Source organism: Trichomycterus rosablanca, chromosome 21 (assembly GCF_030014385.1).
Source record: "Trichomycterus rosablanca isolate fTriRos1 chromosome 21, fTriRos1.hap1, whole genome shotgun sequence".
Lineage (NCBI taxonomy): Eukaryota > Metazoa > Chordata > Actinopteri > Siluriformes > Trichomycteridae > Trichomycterus > Trichomycterus rosablanca.
In genome coordinates this window covers 12,905,120-12,921,802 of record NC_086008.1, presented here as the reverse complement: position 1 = coordinate 12,921,802, position 16,683 = coordinate 12,905,120, and the positions used below count along the sequence as shown (strand labels likewise).

The window sequence follows — 16,683 nt, the reverse complement described above, 5'->3', positions numbered from 1 at the left end:
TATTTCATTCGAAACGTGCAATCACAGTTTTAACGCTAGCTCACGATAACTAACTTTGCTCGTGTGTTCCATCTTTTTTGGCTTTGGTCGGCATGAGAGCCTTCGATCAGATGTGGTATATCCTGGCTAGGCTTTGTAGCAGTAGGCACCGTAGAGCTTGTGCTTCTTCTCGGGGAATCCGACGAAGTGGACACCCGACTCCGGGCTACACTTCATCCTCGGCTTGGAGATGGGGTACCTGACGCTACCGTCGGCCAGCCAGCCGGCGTCACAGCGGTCGTAGCCTTTCAGCTTCCAGGCTGCGAACATTTGGCCCACCTTTGCTAGCTCGGCTCCTTCGTTCTGGCAGGCCTGCTCAGCCTCGGGGAAGGTCAGCTTCTCGTTCACAAAGGTGATATTCCCTGAGGATGAAAGGAGAGAGATGTATATATATTTTACATTTTATTTATGCATTTTACGCATTTACGCATCCATTTGCCCGATTGCGTCATGCTTCCTTTTCACCAATGCCGATCCCTGCTCTGATTTGAGGAGAACGAAGCTAACCCACGCCCCCTCTGACATATGGGCAGCATGCCGTTTGCGTCTTGTCCCTGCACTTTGACGAGTGCAGTGCAGTTCAGCTCTGTGTACAAAGAGACACACCCTGAGAGCACTCTTTTTTCTCATCTCTGTGCAGGCGCCATCAATCAGCCAGCAGAGGTCATAATTGCACCAGTCATGAGAGAGCTTAGTGCTGCCTATACCTGAACAACAGGCCAATCGTTCATGTGGCCGCTCAGCCTAGCCGGCAGGCAGGACTAAAGAAAGGAGAGATATTTAGTGATACAGATGTTTAGACTGGGCATCTTTTGTCCAGTTACGTGCAGCTCACAGATACGTTCGAGTACATCTAAAAAATGTTTTGTGTGGTTGAGGTTGGGACTGAACTCACTGAACTCACCAAACCATGTTTTTATAGACACTGCTTTGTGCTGGAATGGCCTTAGTTGGAATGGGTGTGCTTAAAACTCATGAGTGTAATAAATATCAGAGCTGTCCTCATACTTTTGCCAAGAAAGTCTATTTGTCTAGCCAAACTTTATTTATTTATTTTCTATTTTATTTATGCATTTTCTCGCAATTTAGTGTAGCCAATCTGTCTTCCGCTGATCTGCTGCTGAGGGATCCCTGATTGCAGTCCTCTGACTCGCACACATCCCTCAGCGGAACCCTTTTTTCACCCATGCATTCTGCACAGGTGCCTCTCTATCTGCCAATCAGAATCCTTACACAGCGTTTGAAGACCCCACCCACATAGTCCGCTCATCCCACCCTAGCAGAAACGTGTCTGTTGCAGGTTTGGCCAATTATGCCCGCTAGGTGGCGCCCAGCCGACCGGTGGCAACGCCGAGTTTGAAACCGAGGAGTTAAGAATATCCCACTGCGCCACCTAGCCAAACGTTATTTGTAGTATTTTAAATACAATTATTTCCTTGAATGTTATGTACTAATAAATCAGTTTAAAATGATATTGCCGTGCTGGGTAGCACTGTCGCCTCACAGCAACAAGGTCCAGTGTTTGATTTTCAGGTAGAACGTTCAGGATTCTTTCTGTGTGGAGTTTGTATGTTCTCTCAGTGTCTGCATGGGTTTCCTCCGGATGCTCCGGTTTCCTACCATGGTCCAAAGTCATACAGTCAGGTTTTAAGGAGCTACTAAAATTGCTTAGATGTAAATGTGTGTGTTCGTTTGTATTTGCCCTGTGATGGACTGGCAACCTGTCCGGGTGTTCTCTAACTTTGGACAAGGGAATCCTAGCTGCTTTCATCCTGTTTTTCAATGGTCAGGACCCCCCACAGGACCACCACAGAGCAGGTGGTGGTGTGTTAGTGTGTGTTGTGCTGGTATGAGTGGATCAGACACACTGGAGTTTTTGAACACCCCACTGTCACTGCTGGACTGAGAATAGTCCACCAACCAAAAATGTATCCAGCCAACAGCGCCCTGTGACCACTGATGAAGGTCTAGAAGATGGCCAACTCAAACAGCAGCAATAGATGAGCGATCGTCTCTGACTTTACATCTACAAGGTGGACCAACTATTTAGGAGTGTCTAATAGAGTGGACAGTGAGTGGACACGGTATTTGAAAACTCCAGCAGCGCTTCTGTGTCTGATCCACTCATACCAGCACAACACACACTAACACACCACCACCATGTCAGTGTCACTGCAGTGCTGAGAATGATCCACCACCTAAATAATACCTGCTCTGTAGTGGTTTGGGAGAGTCCTGACCATTGAAGAACAACCTAAAAGGGGGCTAACGAAGCATGCAGAGAAACAGATGGACTACAGTCAGTAATTGTAGAACTACTAAGTGCTTCTATATGGTAAGTGGGGCTGATAAAATGGACAGTGAGTGTAGAAACAAGGAGGTGGTTTTAATGTTATGGCTGATCGGTGTATATATCTATATAGGTAACTCAATAAAAGAGATCAGCCAATGGCTCCTTAGTCTACCATTCAACCCAGCTGTGAAGCAGAAGACGTCGAAGCGGCTGTTGGACTTGTCGCGCCGGCCGTAGTTCCTGAGCCCGGCTTGAGTGTTAGCCCCTCCGCACGGCTCTCTGGGTTTGGTGATGGGGTACTGCACGGTCCCATCGCTCAGCCATCCGGCGTGGCACCAATCAAGCCCTCCTTTCCAGGCCTGGTGGAGCTGCTCGGACGAGGCGACCACAGCTTCCTGCTCCGAGCACGCCGCCTCGGCGTCGTGAAAGTTCATGTTGTAATGGCCCAGGCGTGGCGAGTACGGGAAGACGACACCTGTAACAGAAAGCAATGCTTCCTCTAAGGAAACGTTCACGCGGAATATAGGCGGAAATATTTTAATATTCACGCGCATAATAATTTTATACTTGCTTTTTGATTCAGACAATGAATCGATATTCCTTTGTACTGTAGGGTTCAACTGCAGGGTTTTAGCGGGAAATTACATCAATACTTTAAAAGCATGTCAGTTAGTCTGTGCTAGACGTTTATCCCTTGGGCTAAATTCATTTGGTTTGATTTGACCAGAGCTTTGATTCAGCTGCCAAGAGATTACTGGCAAGACTTGGACCCTGTTTTGTTTCCTTCTCTGTTCCAATGCTAACTACGTCCATTTGTGGCAGTTGGTTTCTATTATGGCTGGAGATCCTGTTTTCTCGATCGTTCTTGTTACCCTGAGTGCGGGTAGCCTCGTCTAAAGGCTGAAATTATTTAGCATTTATAATGTTTCGATTTTTTTTACTATAAATATAAACATACTGTAAGTAACCTGAGATTAATTTATAGTTTTAAAAGATACATTTATTGTTGTGTGTGTATACTTTCAGTCCAAATAATTACAAAAAGCCTTAAAATTATATACTATATTACCAAAAGTATTCGCTCGTCTGCCCTTCACACGCATGTGAACTTGAGTGACGTCTCATTCTTAATCCATAGGGTTTAATATGATGTCGGCCCACCCTTTACAGCTATACCAGCTTCAACTCTTCTGGAAAAGCTTTCCACAAGGTTTAGGAGTGTGTTTATGGGAATTTTTGACCATTCTTCCAGAAGTGCATTTGTGAGGTCAGACACCGATGTTGGACGAGAAGGCCTGGCTCACAGTCTCCGCTCTAATTCATCCCAAAAATGTTCTATCGGGTTGAGGTCAGGCCAGTCAAGTTCTTCCACATCAAACTCGTTCATCCACGTCTTTATGGACCTTGCTTTGTGCACTGGTGCGCAGTCATGTTGCAACAGGAAGGGGCCATCCCCAAACTGTTCTCACAAAGTCGGGAGCATGAAATTGTCCAAAATCTCCCTCCACCAAACTTTACACTTGGCACAATGCAGTCAGACAAGCACCGTTCTCCTGGCAACCGCCAAACCCAGACTCGTCTATTGAATTGCCAGACGGAGAAGCGTGATTCGTCACTCCAGAGAACACGTCTCAACTGCTCTAGAGTACAGTGGCGGCGTGCTTTACACCACTGCATCTAACGCTTTGCATTGTGCTTGGTGATGTAAGGCTTGGATGCAGCTCTACACACTGTTCTTGAGCTAATCTGAAGGCCACATGAAGTTTGGAGGTCTGTAGTGATTGACTCTGCAGAAAGTTGCCGACCTGTGCGCACTATGCACCTCAGCATCCCCTGACCTTGTCGTTCCCAATCGCTTCCACTTTGTTATAAAGTTGACAGTTGACTGTGGAATATTTAGAAGCGAGGAAATTTCACGACTGGACTTGTTGCACAGGTGGCATCCTATAACGGTACCACACTGGAATTCAATGAGCTCCTGAGAGTGACCCATTCTTTTACTAATGTTTGTAGAAGCAGACTGCATGCCTAGGTGCTTGGTTTTATACACCTGTGGCCATGGAAGTGATTGGAACACCTGAATTCAATGATTTGGATGGGTAAGTGAATACTTTTGGCAATATAGTGTATAAAGTTTTATACAATTGCACAATAAAAGTGTATAAATAATGTAGTTTATCAAAAAAAAAATCAAGAATTTAGAACCTGAGTGGCCCAATTAATCGTATTTTCAACAAAACACATATTTTAGACTGTTTTGTGATTCGTGTTAAATTACCAATCATCCGAAGCTCCAACTCCACAATCAAGTCGTCCATGCCGTTTATGATCTCACACTTGTAGATGCCAAAGTCGTCCAGGTCCACGTTATATATAACCAAGGTGGCGTCATTTTCATGAATATTTTTCAGGTGAGCACGATTCTCGTACTTTCCGTATTTAATGTTGTGGGACCCCATAGAAAGCAAGATGTCAATGTCGTCGTCACCCTCAATCTTGGTCCATTTAACTCTGTTTCCATTAAAAGAGAAGCTGGAGGAAGGTTTCAGGTGACAAGGCATGGTGACGTTGTCGCCTGGACTGGCAAAGATCTGCATGCGACCCTCTGAAAGGAGAAAAATTTAAATAAACAGATTAGCTTTAAAATAAAACAAATAAATATACTTTATGGAATATAAATAGCATATAGAATACATTTTATATTTCATTTATGCAGTTTCTCCCAATTTAGCATAGTCAATATGTCTTCCACTGCTGGGGGATCCCTGATTGCTGTCGAGGACAGTATATTACTGCTCACGCCTCCTCTGACCCGTGCACAGCCCTTAGCAGAACGCTTTTTCTCACCCATGCATTCTGCACAGACGCCTCTTTATCTGCTAATCAGGGTCCTTACACAGCGTTTGAAGACTCCGCCCACATAGTCTGGTGACCCTGCCCACATAGTCCGGCCATACCACCCTAGCAGAGACGTGTCTGCTGCAGGCACTGCCAATTGTGCATGCTAGATGGCACCCAGCCAAATGGTTGCAACATCCAGTTTCGAACCGAGGAGTTCAGAATCTCTGCTCTGGTTCGATTTTATTTTTTTAAAACAGTTAAAAATAACTGTACCCTAAATGTGACATATTAAATGTTTATTTATGAGGGTAACATACATTAATATACATTTATTATACATTAAATGTTTATTTACCAGGGTAACATACATTAATATACAGTTGTGCTCAAACGTTTACATACCCTGGCAGAATTTGTGATTTTTTTGGCCATTTCTTTGAGAATATGAATGATAATACAAAAAAAATATATTTTATTCATGGTTAGTGGTTGGGTAAAGACATACAGGGGTGGGACAAAATAACTGAAACACCTGTCATTTTAGTGTGGGAGGTTTCATGGCTAAATTGGACCAGTCTGGTGGCCAATCTTCATTAATTGCACATTGCACCAGTAAGAGCAGAGTGTGAAGGTTCAATTAGCAGGGTAAGAGCACAGTTTTGCTCAAAATATTGCAATGCACACAACATTATGGGTGACATACCAGAGTTCAAAAGAGGACAAATTGTTGGTGCACGTCTTGCTGGCGCATCTGTGACCAAGACAGCAAGTCTTTGTGATGTATCAAGAGCCACGGTATCCAGGGTAATGTCAGCATACCACCAAGAAGGACAAACCACATCCAACAGGATTAACTGTGGACGCAAGAGGAAGCTGTCTGAAAGGGATGTTCGGGTGCTAACCCGGATTGTATCCAAAAAACATGAAACCACGGCTGCCCAAATCACGGCAGAATTAAATGTGCACCTCAACTCTCCTGTTTCCACCAGAACTGTCCGTCGGGAGCTCCACAGGGTCGATATACACGGCCGGGCTGCTATAGCCAAACCTTTGGTCACTCGTGCCAATGCCAAACGTCGGTTTCAATGGTGCAAGGAGCGCAAATCTTGGGCTGTGGACAATGTGAAACATGTATTGTTCTCTGATGAGTCCACCTTTACTGTTTTCCCCACATCCGGGAGAGTTACGGTGTGGAGAAGCCCCAAAGAAGCGTACCACCCAGACTGTTGCATGCCCAGAGTGAAGCATGGGGTGATGGTTTGGGCTGCCATATCATGGCATTCCCTTGGCCCAATACTTGTGCTAGATGGGCGCGTCACTGCCAAGGACTACCGAACCATTCTGGAGGACCATGTGCATCCAATGGCGGTGCCGTGTATCAGGATGACAATGCACCAATACACACAGCAAGACTGGTGAAAGATGGTTTGATGAACATGAAAGTGAAGTTGAACATCTCCCATGGCCTGCACAGTCACCAGATCTAAATATTATTGAGCCACTTTGGGGTGTTTTGGAGAAGCTTGGCTTAAGAAGAATGGCTTAAAATCCCTCTGACCACTGTGCAGGACTTGTATATGTCATTTCCAAGACGAATTGACGCTGTATTGGCCGCAAAAGGAGGCCCTACACCATACTAATAAATTATTGTGGTCTAAAACCAGGTGTTTCAGTTATTTTGTCCAACCCCTGTATATTATCAAACAATTGTGTTTGCCCTTTTTAAATCATAATGACAACAGAAACTACCCAAATGACCCTGATCAAAAGTTTACATACCCTAGTTCTTAATACCCTGTATTGCCTCCTTTATCATCAATGACAGCTTGAAGCCTTTTGTGGTAGTTGTGGATGAGGCCCTTAATTTTCTCAGATGGTAAAGCTGCAAATTCTTCTTGGCAAAATGCCTCCAGTTCCTGTAAATTCTTGGGCTGTCTTGCATGAACTGCATGTTTGAGATCTCCCCAAAGTTGCTCAATGAAATTGAGGTCAGGAGACTGAGATGGCCACTTCAGAACCATCACTTTTTTCTGCTGTAGCCAATGACAGGTCGACTTGACCTTGTGTTTTAAATCATTCTCATGTAGGAGCATCCAAGTGCGTCCCATGCGCAGCTTCTGGGCTGATGAGTGCAAGTTTTCCTCCAATATTTTCTGATAAAATACTGCATTCATCTTGCTATCAATTTTGACCAAGTTCCCTGTTCCTGTGTAGCTCACACATCCCCAAAACATCAGCGATCCACCTCCGTGTTTTACAGTAGGGATGGTGTACTTTTCATCATAGGCTTTGCTGACTCCTCTCCAAATGTAGCGTTTATGGTTGTGGCCAAAATGTTCAATAACTGTTCCAGAAATGTTGAGGTTTGTCTCTGTGCTGTTTGGCGTATTGTAAGCGGGCTGCTTTGTGGCATTGGTGTAGTAACGACTTTCTTCTGGCGACTCAAACATGCAGCCCATTCTTCTTCATGTGCCTTCTTATTGTGCACCTACACCACTTTTTTTTCAGAGAGTCTTGTGTGTGATATTACTTGTGGGTTTTTCCTTTGCATCCTGAACATTTTTCCTGGCAGTTGTGGCTGAAATTTTGGTTGGTTTACCTGATCTTGGCTTGGTTTCATCAGAATCCCTCATTTTCCACCTTCTTAATTAGAGTTTGAACACTGCTGATTGGCATTCTCAATTCCTTGGATATCTTTTTATATCCTTTTCCTGTTTTATAAAGTTCAACTATCTTCTCATTAGCAGTAAATGAACTTAAAAAGAGCCTCACAGTAAAGATAAACCGGAGCAGCGTGTGTGTGTGTGTGTTTGTGCCTTTAGAAGAGACGCTTTGTTCACAGTATCGCTATAAGTGATTCATTGATTCATGAGGTGATTCGTTTTTATGTGAAGCGTAAGTTTCTCTTCTCAGTTATCGCTCCGTGTTTACTGTTATTAATTAAATGTCGTGGTTTTAAATAAGCACCAGCTACTACAGAACATTTTGTGTGACTCTCTTACATTAAAAAGCTTAATTAAAAAGCTTAATTAAACTGCTATTACCACAGATCTGTAACCGAGTCAGACTCGTTCCGTCTAAGGAGCTAAAAGTTTTCTAAAAGTTCAGCAGATGATCCTGAACTAACGAATTTGGTAATGAATAAACTTTTGCCTCGGATTGGCTCTGTAACGTCTTCTGTTCTCATCTACATCACAAGTAAGAACCGCTTTCGATTTACCAAAGTGAACCAGGAGTTTATATAACGTGCTGATAGAATCGACTCAGATGTGACCGGGTTAAATTATCTTTTTAAAGTAAATATTACAATCAGCAAAATTACATCGTAAGAGCTTTCACGATGGTTTCTGTACGATTGTTGATGAATGGTGATGTGATGGTTGGTGCTTCGTAGCTCAAAGTCTGGATCAATCCACTGAGCTGTTAACTTAACGTGATCTTTATATATCACACGATCGGATCGGCTACTTTTAGGAAATATCGCCGATCGCCGATAGCATATTTTGATTAAAAATCGGCCGATACCGATTCGTAGCCGATCGATCGTCCCATCTCTAGTAAAAACATTTCACTACTGCCCTAATACACTAATACCAGTACAACACACAGTGCCATTACTATGTTAGTGGCATTACAATAGTGAGAATGGTCCACCACCTAAATAATATTCTGTCAATGCAGGTCTTATGGAAACCACTTTCTTTAAATGTATAGAGACGTGTGATGATTGGGTGCATAGTTGTTGATTGTATATACACAAAATACATCTACAGTATATGCTATGTAAAGCTTAGAAAATGCCAAATGAATGTACTGTACATACAATATAGATTTACCTGAGCATATGTTTAGTAAATGTATTATTCTGTATATATTAATTCATTAATTATTTACTATTTTATCTTGAATAGACTTGCTGTGGTAAGAGCTTGTTCTGGAATGTCTGGGCACATGAGCACACCCTGGAATTCTCTGGAAAAGGCATTCATCCATCAAAAGACTCCTTCTGGGGCTTCAGATACCCTCACCGTTCAAGTGAGTTCTGTTTGCTTTGAGTAACAGGATTTTATAGTTTTGACTGTTCTGGTGGTGAAAATGCAAATGTAAAAATATATATATATTTAATATAGTAATGTCATTATATCATAGAGATAATAGTTCTATCCATTCATCTACTCATCCATCCCATCCATCCATCCAACCATCTCTATCCTAGCCATCTATCCTAGCCATCTATCCTAGCCATCTATCCTAGCCATCTATCCTAGCCATCTATCCTAAAGCCATCTATCCTACCCATCTATCCTATCCAACCCAACCAGCCATCTATCCTACCCATCTATCCTATCCAACCCAACCAGCCATCTATCCTACCCATCCATCTACCCATCTAACCATCCATCTACCCATCTAACCATCCATCTACCCATTCACCCGAACCACCCAACTACACATCTACCCATCCACAAACATCACCCACCCATCCAACTACCCATACACCTCCCTAACCACCCATCCACCTATCCACCATCTCACTATCTATCTGTCTGTCCATCTGTCTGTCTGTCTGTCTGTGTGTCTGTCACTCTGTCTATCTATCTATTTATCTATGCACAGATTCTGTGGTTTCTAGCATTATCTAAAGCGTATGAAGTGAATCTAGCAATAAAGTGTTTCATAAGCTGTCTGCTTCACAAAAAGACAAAAACTCAAAAACTCCCGTAATAAATAAATTGCTCACACAACCAAATCTTTCCCACATGTGCTGCAGCACATCACAGGATCAATACTAGATTTATTCCTTAACTTCAACAGCCTGATCCTTTCTTTATCCTAAAACTTTTTTTTTTCCTCTGTCAGACATCCTGCACACATCAAGCCTTTGGCAAATAATAAGAAATTACACTTGTGCCACTAGTAAAACAATAAGGCAATGCCTGTACTTAGTCCAACGCTGCTGCATAATAAGCTCAGTGGACAGTAAGCAGAAACCAGAGCGTTAAACCACAAGGTTAATGATCATAAACGCCATCAAATGGCTAGCCAAGTGCTCTTGGCAGAGGTGGCCGGTGACCATATGTGCCAGTCTCTGAAATTCATGAGCCAGATATTCTGATTTGAGCCACACATACACTTGGGTTTGGCATACAGAGCCTGCAGTTGTCAAGCATAATGGAAATGTTGAGAGGTATTTAAACGTTCTAGATGTATTTAAAGCCCTCGCCTGTGGTCGGGCACTTAATCATTTATGAATCTGGGGTAACCAGGAGCGGAGTCTATCAAACGTCACCAAGGAGAAGAACATTGTTAGAGAATAATTGTTGCGTATATAAAATAATGGTACTATAATAAATATTAGCATCATAATGTTGTGTAAAGTGTTAGTGTCGTACATCTTTAGGGTCCTAGGGATGTGGGTTTGATTCTCAAATGTGGTTACTAGCTATATTTTCCAATTTTCCTCCCACCTCTCACAGCCGTGCCAGTAGCTAAACTGGTGTTCACACAGCCAAGTCTGTATTTACAATATACACTGGGACACACAACCCCCCCTCCGATGTTTAGATATTCAGATATGTGCATAATGCCCCCCTGTTCCCGAATAAACATATTCTGCTTACTATCTTTTTGTAATGTTAGGATCCGTCATATGTTCCCATAAGTTGTGGGGCGGCACAGTGGCTCAGTGGGTAGCACTGTCGCCTCACGGCAAGAAGGTCCTGGGTTCGGAGCTCTGGTTTCCTCCCTGGTGAATTGGAGATACAAAATTGTCCATGACTGTGTCCAGTTGCCCGATTGCTTTATGCCTCCTCTCTACTGATGCCAATTCCCGCTCCGATTGAGGAGAACGAAACGAACAGACGCCCCATTCGACCAGTGTGCAGTTCCGACTGCATCTTTTCACCTGTGTGAGATGAGTTCATATGCGAATCAGCTTTGTGTACGGAGAGCTACACTCTGATCGATGCATTATCACTCATCTCTGTTCAGGCGCCATCAATCAACAGTAGCGGTCGCAGTTGTATCAGTTATGAAAGAATCCCTTATCCAGCTTCCCACCCTGTATGAACAACAAGCCAAACAGCCCAGCCAGATGGCACAGCTGAGATTCGATACGATGTAATTGAAATCCCAGCTCTGGTGTGCTAGCATGTTTTACCACTGTGCCACCTGAGCACCCGTCCATGACTGTGTTTGACATTAAAACTTGTGAATCTACGAGTAACTACAGTTTCTGTCAGGAATGTAACCGAAGTAATAAGTGTGTAAAACATGATCCCATTAGTTGTTGATTAAAGCAATCTTAAGTGGCTTATTGCTTTCATAAAACGGCGGTCAACATAAAATATAATAAAATACAACAATGTTCAATTTATAAATGTTTTTATTTACAAAAACACTTACAAAAGGCATTCTTCCGCGAAATCAGGTAGTCCGTTAACAGTGTTGCTAGGCAACATGAAGGCAAACATAACATTTGCAATAAACATTACTCAACAAACACTATTACTTGGACGAAACGCCCACTTAATGATCAGGATTACTGTTTATATTAATCTGGACATTTCCATGTATAGTACATGACTTAAAATAGTGTTCAACCAAGTTTGTACTTTTTCTTTTCAGTGGCGTATTGATATGGAATGATGTGAGGTGGTCATAGGTGTGCGTATATCAGGGATTTTACAACGGCTTCGAACGCGGCTCAGCCAATCAGGTTTTAGGACCGGAACTATCCGTTTTATAGATGGCAGTAATGTTATACAATGGAAGGACCCCCTCCATCCCCAGTCTTCCCTTGCCCTGTAGATGTGCTCTCCCCCAATGTTCAATTCATGGCTACAGCCTTGTTACTAATTGATGTTTAGACTAAAGAAGTATCAATGAGCTTCTAATACTAACTGGAGGTAAAGCAGTAGAACTGTATGTCCATCATGACATTGGGTCATCCTGAACTTAAATAAATTGGGAGATGGGTAAGGTAACTAATGTCATGGCTTGGTGCCCTTGTGCCCAGTGTTTTCAGAATAGGCTTCAAACTCACTGCAAGGAAAGAATAAATGTATGGTCTGCTTGATCTCTGTGTTAAGTCCAGTAGATCCTTGGTCACTGTTTGCAAACTGAATTGCATTACATTGCTGACTGGCTGCCCAGTTCTGACTTGCTACAACCCTTGACTACAGTTCTGAAACAGTAAGAATGTACAGTCAGTGTTAGTTTGCTCAGACAAACCACTGTATTCAACAAATGTTATACAAAAGATGTGGGGTTACTGGGTTGGTGTTGGTGCTGTACAGTTCCGTAGCTGAGAGTTGTGAGACAGTTGTGAGGCCCTTAACCCTCAATTGCTTGGACTGTGCACTGATCAGCCATAACATTAAAACCACACTCACTGTCCATTTTTTCAGCTCCACTTACTATATAGAAGCACTTTGTAGTTCTACAATTACTGACTGTAGTCCATCTGTTTCTCTACATACTTTTTTAGCCTGCTTTCACCCTGTTCTTCAATGGTCAGGACCATCACAGAGCAGGTATTATTTGGGTGGTGGATCATTCTCAGCACTGCAGTGACACTGACATGGTGGTGGTGTGTTAGTGTGTGTTGTGCTGGTACGAGTGGCTCAGACACAGCAGCGCTCACTGTCCACTCTATTAGACGCTCCTACCTAGTTGGTCCACCTTGTAGATGTAAAGTCAGAGACGATCGCTCATCTATTGCTGCTGTTTGAGTTGGTCATCTTCTAGACTTTCATCAGTGGTCACAGGACGCTGCCCACGCTGGACGCTGTTGGCTGGATATTTTTGGTTGGTGGACTATTCTCAGTCCAGCAGTGACAGTGAGGTGTTTAAAAACTCCAGCAGCGCTGCTGTGTCTTATTCACTCATACCAGCACAACACACACTAACACACCACCACCACCACCATGTCAGTGTCACTGCAGTGCTGAGAATGATTCACCACACAAATAATACCTGCTGTGTAGTGGTCCTGGGAGAGTCCTGACTATTGAAGAACAGCATAAAAGGGGGCTAACAAAGCATGCAGAGAAACAGATTGACTACAGTCAGTAATTGTAGAACTACTAAGTGCTTCTATATGGTAAGTGGAGCTGATAAAATGGACAGTGAGTGTAGAAACAAGGAGGTGGTTTTAATGTTATGGCTGATTGATGTATACTGTCACAGTACGACCCCTTCTTATTCGCCCATACTTTGGTGGATGAGGCCAGTCCCGTGCATGGAGAGTCACACACTGATCTCCACTTTCCTCCACTTGTCTACAGGCACAGCGTCAAAGACACCACCCCCTTTTTTTTCCGTTTTTTCCCAACCAGCAGACTTTAGTGGCTAATTATTGTCTACTGTAGGCACTGCCAGGGGACGCCCAACTGACCGGTAGCAGAGCTAAGATTCAAACTCTGGGGAGTTTATAATCCCAGCGCTGGTGTGCTAGCGGAATATCCCACCGTGCCACCTGGGCCCCCTCCCCTGTTTAATTTAATGATGTGCATTTTTTATTCCTTAATAATTATAAAATATACCGAGGCAGCCAAGATGTCCCGTTGTTTCACAGACAAAGCCAGTCAAAAAAACAGTGTTACACAACCAGAAGATTAAAACCAGCTGTTCTGAGTGGGGGAAAAAAGGAAGTGCTATAAATTCACGGTAACATAATAGTTCAGCGTGGCAGTGCTGTATGCATCTGTCTGCAGCATCTGTAGTGGCAGACCCCCAGACTCCGGCAAATTCAGCAAACTTTTAGAAATCCCTACATTTCTAAATCGCACGATTCTTCTGGGTCTGTACTGTCTCGTTTGTAGCCATGCAGCTGTGAATGCACATCTGGGTCTTTTTGAATGACACTTCCTGTCAGATCTGCCTTGTCCCGTCTCATGCAGTGCAACCCTAATCAGGGTGAAGTGAATAGACGAATGGACGAATGGATGAATGGACTTGTTTAAGTTTAATCCCAGAATTCTGTGCACTTTTTTGCTGATCAAGCAGCACACAGAATAAGCATGTTTATTGACACAGCTGGGTCTGGCATAATTAATCTCCGAGAGCGGTTGATGATTTAGTGGACGGCCCCAAATTCTGAATAAACAGGAGACTTGTGTATATACACCGATCAGCCATAACATTAAAACCACCTCCTTGTTTCTACACTGTTCATTTTATCAGTTCCACTTACCATATAGGAGCACTTTGTAGTCTACAATTACTGACTGCAGTCCATCTGTTTCTCTGCATGCTTTGTTAGCCCCCTTTCATGCTGTTCTTCACTACAGAGCAGGTATTATTTGGGTGGTGGATCATTCTCAGCATTGCAATAACACTGACCTGGTGGTGGTGTGTTAGTGTGTGTTGTGCTGGTAAGACTGGATGAGACTGTTTTTAAACACCTCACTTTACATCTACAAGTTAAAACAATCTAAATACATCCGCGCTCCATCCCCCATCCTTTTAACACAAAGCTCTCTCACACTAGAGTTTATCTGTGTGGGGTATTTCACATGACGTGTGTATTACGACTGCTAAGTAATGTCACATCTATACTTAACCTATGACCTTAAGCTCAGTATTTAAAATAAATGCTTTTGGTTTAATTTTGGAAGGTTTCACCCACTCCCTTTAAAACACATGTGCATGAATACATGAATTAAAGTCCATATTATTTACATATTATTTATGTATTTATTAAGAACACTTTGGTAATAGGAGAAGCTACATTTATGTCACCCACTGCCTCCTATAATGTGAATGCAAATCCTATAAAAATATTTTTAATTCGTAGCCACCCATCCCTAAAAATAGATATGACACAGGCACACTGCTTAGAAATGAGCACATCAAATATTTGGTTTTACTATATTCTGCTAGGTGTTTTTTTCATAAGGATGAATGGGAAACCTGTTAATACGTTTCATGGTTCAGTGGACCTGCATATATTTCAGGCTAATGTAAAATAACGGGGTTGTTTTTGACACACACACTGAAAATAACACAAATATAATATAAAATCACTGAAATAAAATGCAGATTCTTACAATTTCTCAGAACCCCGAGCTGTAACACAAGTTTAAAAGTGAAACAGTGAAGAAAATCCAGATAAACACAGATACACATGCACACTTTGATGACGTTTCACCGTACCGCTCAAGCCGAGCGCTGAACAAAGCGACTGTTCATTCTTAATTTGAAATTAAATAAATACATAAAAAAAAAAAAACTAAAAACGTTGAGTTTAAGGGAAACGTTGATTTTAGGGGTACAAATTGTTCAACTATTTATTCTTTTTATCTCTAACTGACCCATTCATATCCTGCTGATTATGGCTTGCCTTCCTTTTAAATCTAGCCTGTTTAGAGCTTTCTGTTAGAGCGGTACATCACATAATGACCAACCCCCCCCTTCCTTTTCAAACCCACACACAACACACACACACACAAACACACACACACACACAAGACAGTCAAGACCCTATTTGAACTCATTCAATCTGGTTACTTACCATGGCTTACCACACCATTAACTCTGAAGGAAAGTGTTAAGCATTTGGACAAGTTTAGTAAAAGTGTGTACAGGCTGAAGATGAACATCTTTTTTATGATAGCTTGCAAAGGATTCTGGTGAATCTGGCAACGCTTGGCAAAGCCCTGGATCTAAAAGTCTTAAACTTCATGCGGTATTAAAACTAGCCTGTTAAAATACGCCCCTTGCTGCTTCAAAACACAGACTGTGAATATTATAGTACATATTTTCTGTGATTTAATATGAGATATGACATATGTTATGTAATATTTACACCAGGATGGTCATCATTCTAAAAATAGTTCTGTATTAGATGAAGATTTTGTCATTCCATTCATTCCCACACAGTCCTGCCAGAGAATGACTAATCTCAGATGTCCCTTTAATTCACACTAGGATCTGTTGAGTGTTATAGAGCTAATTAGTGTCAAAAGCAATATTTCACCCTTCAGTACTCACACACAGTCTCACTCATTCATAAGCCCAGAGTTGCCATACCTGCTGTATATGCGATGTTGGCAAGGCTCAGGTAGAGCAATGCCAGGCAAGTGATGGAAATCATCTTCCTTTTTTCCTTAGTCTGCTTCAGCAGCACTGGATTAATGCTCAGAAGGAGGTGATGGTGGGCTTTCCTCTCTGATGTGAAGAGGTGCAGGGAGCAGACAGTGAGGGTGCCACTGAACAGTTTTGCTTTGGGGTCCAAGAGCCTTTTATTGAAGTGTAGGCTGGATAAGACCACTCCCCTTTCCCCTTAGAAAAAGTCAAGACACCATCAGAGAAAACTTTGGATCATAGAGTTCTCATTGCACTGAGTTATACAATACCCACTGCTTCTGCCTTTCATATCGTGCTGTTTGTTGTTGTCCATTTGTAACCATTTTCATATAGTAGAAATACTTTAAATATATAAAGAAATACATGTATATGGATAAAAAAAGCCACATCTAGCATGTAAGCAGTTTCTATCTAGCAGT

General features: G+C 42.5%; 1 protein-coding gene across 1 annotated transcript; it reads right to left on the bottom strand.

The window, feature by feature from the left end:
• On the bottom strand, positions 1-16,377 carry LOC134335283 (hyaluronan and proteoglycan link protein 1-like). The gene is made up of 4 exons (XM_063017796.1): positions 16,208-16,377; positions 4,611-4,937; positions 2,505-2,807; positions 1-401 (listed from the first exon to the last, which is right to left on the bottom strand). Exons 1-4 carry the CDS (start codon positions 16,269-16,271, stop codon positions 127-129), a joined length of 969 nt encoding a protein of 322 aa, XP_062873866.1. The 5' UTR covers positions 16,272-16,377; the 3' UTR covers positions 1-126.
• Positions 16,378-16,683: the final 306 nt, after the last annotated feature.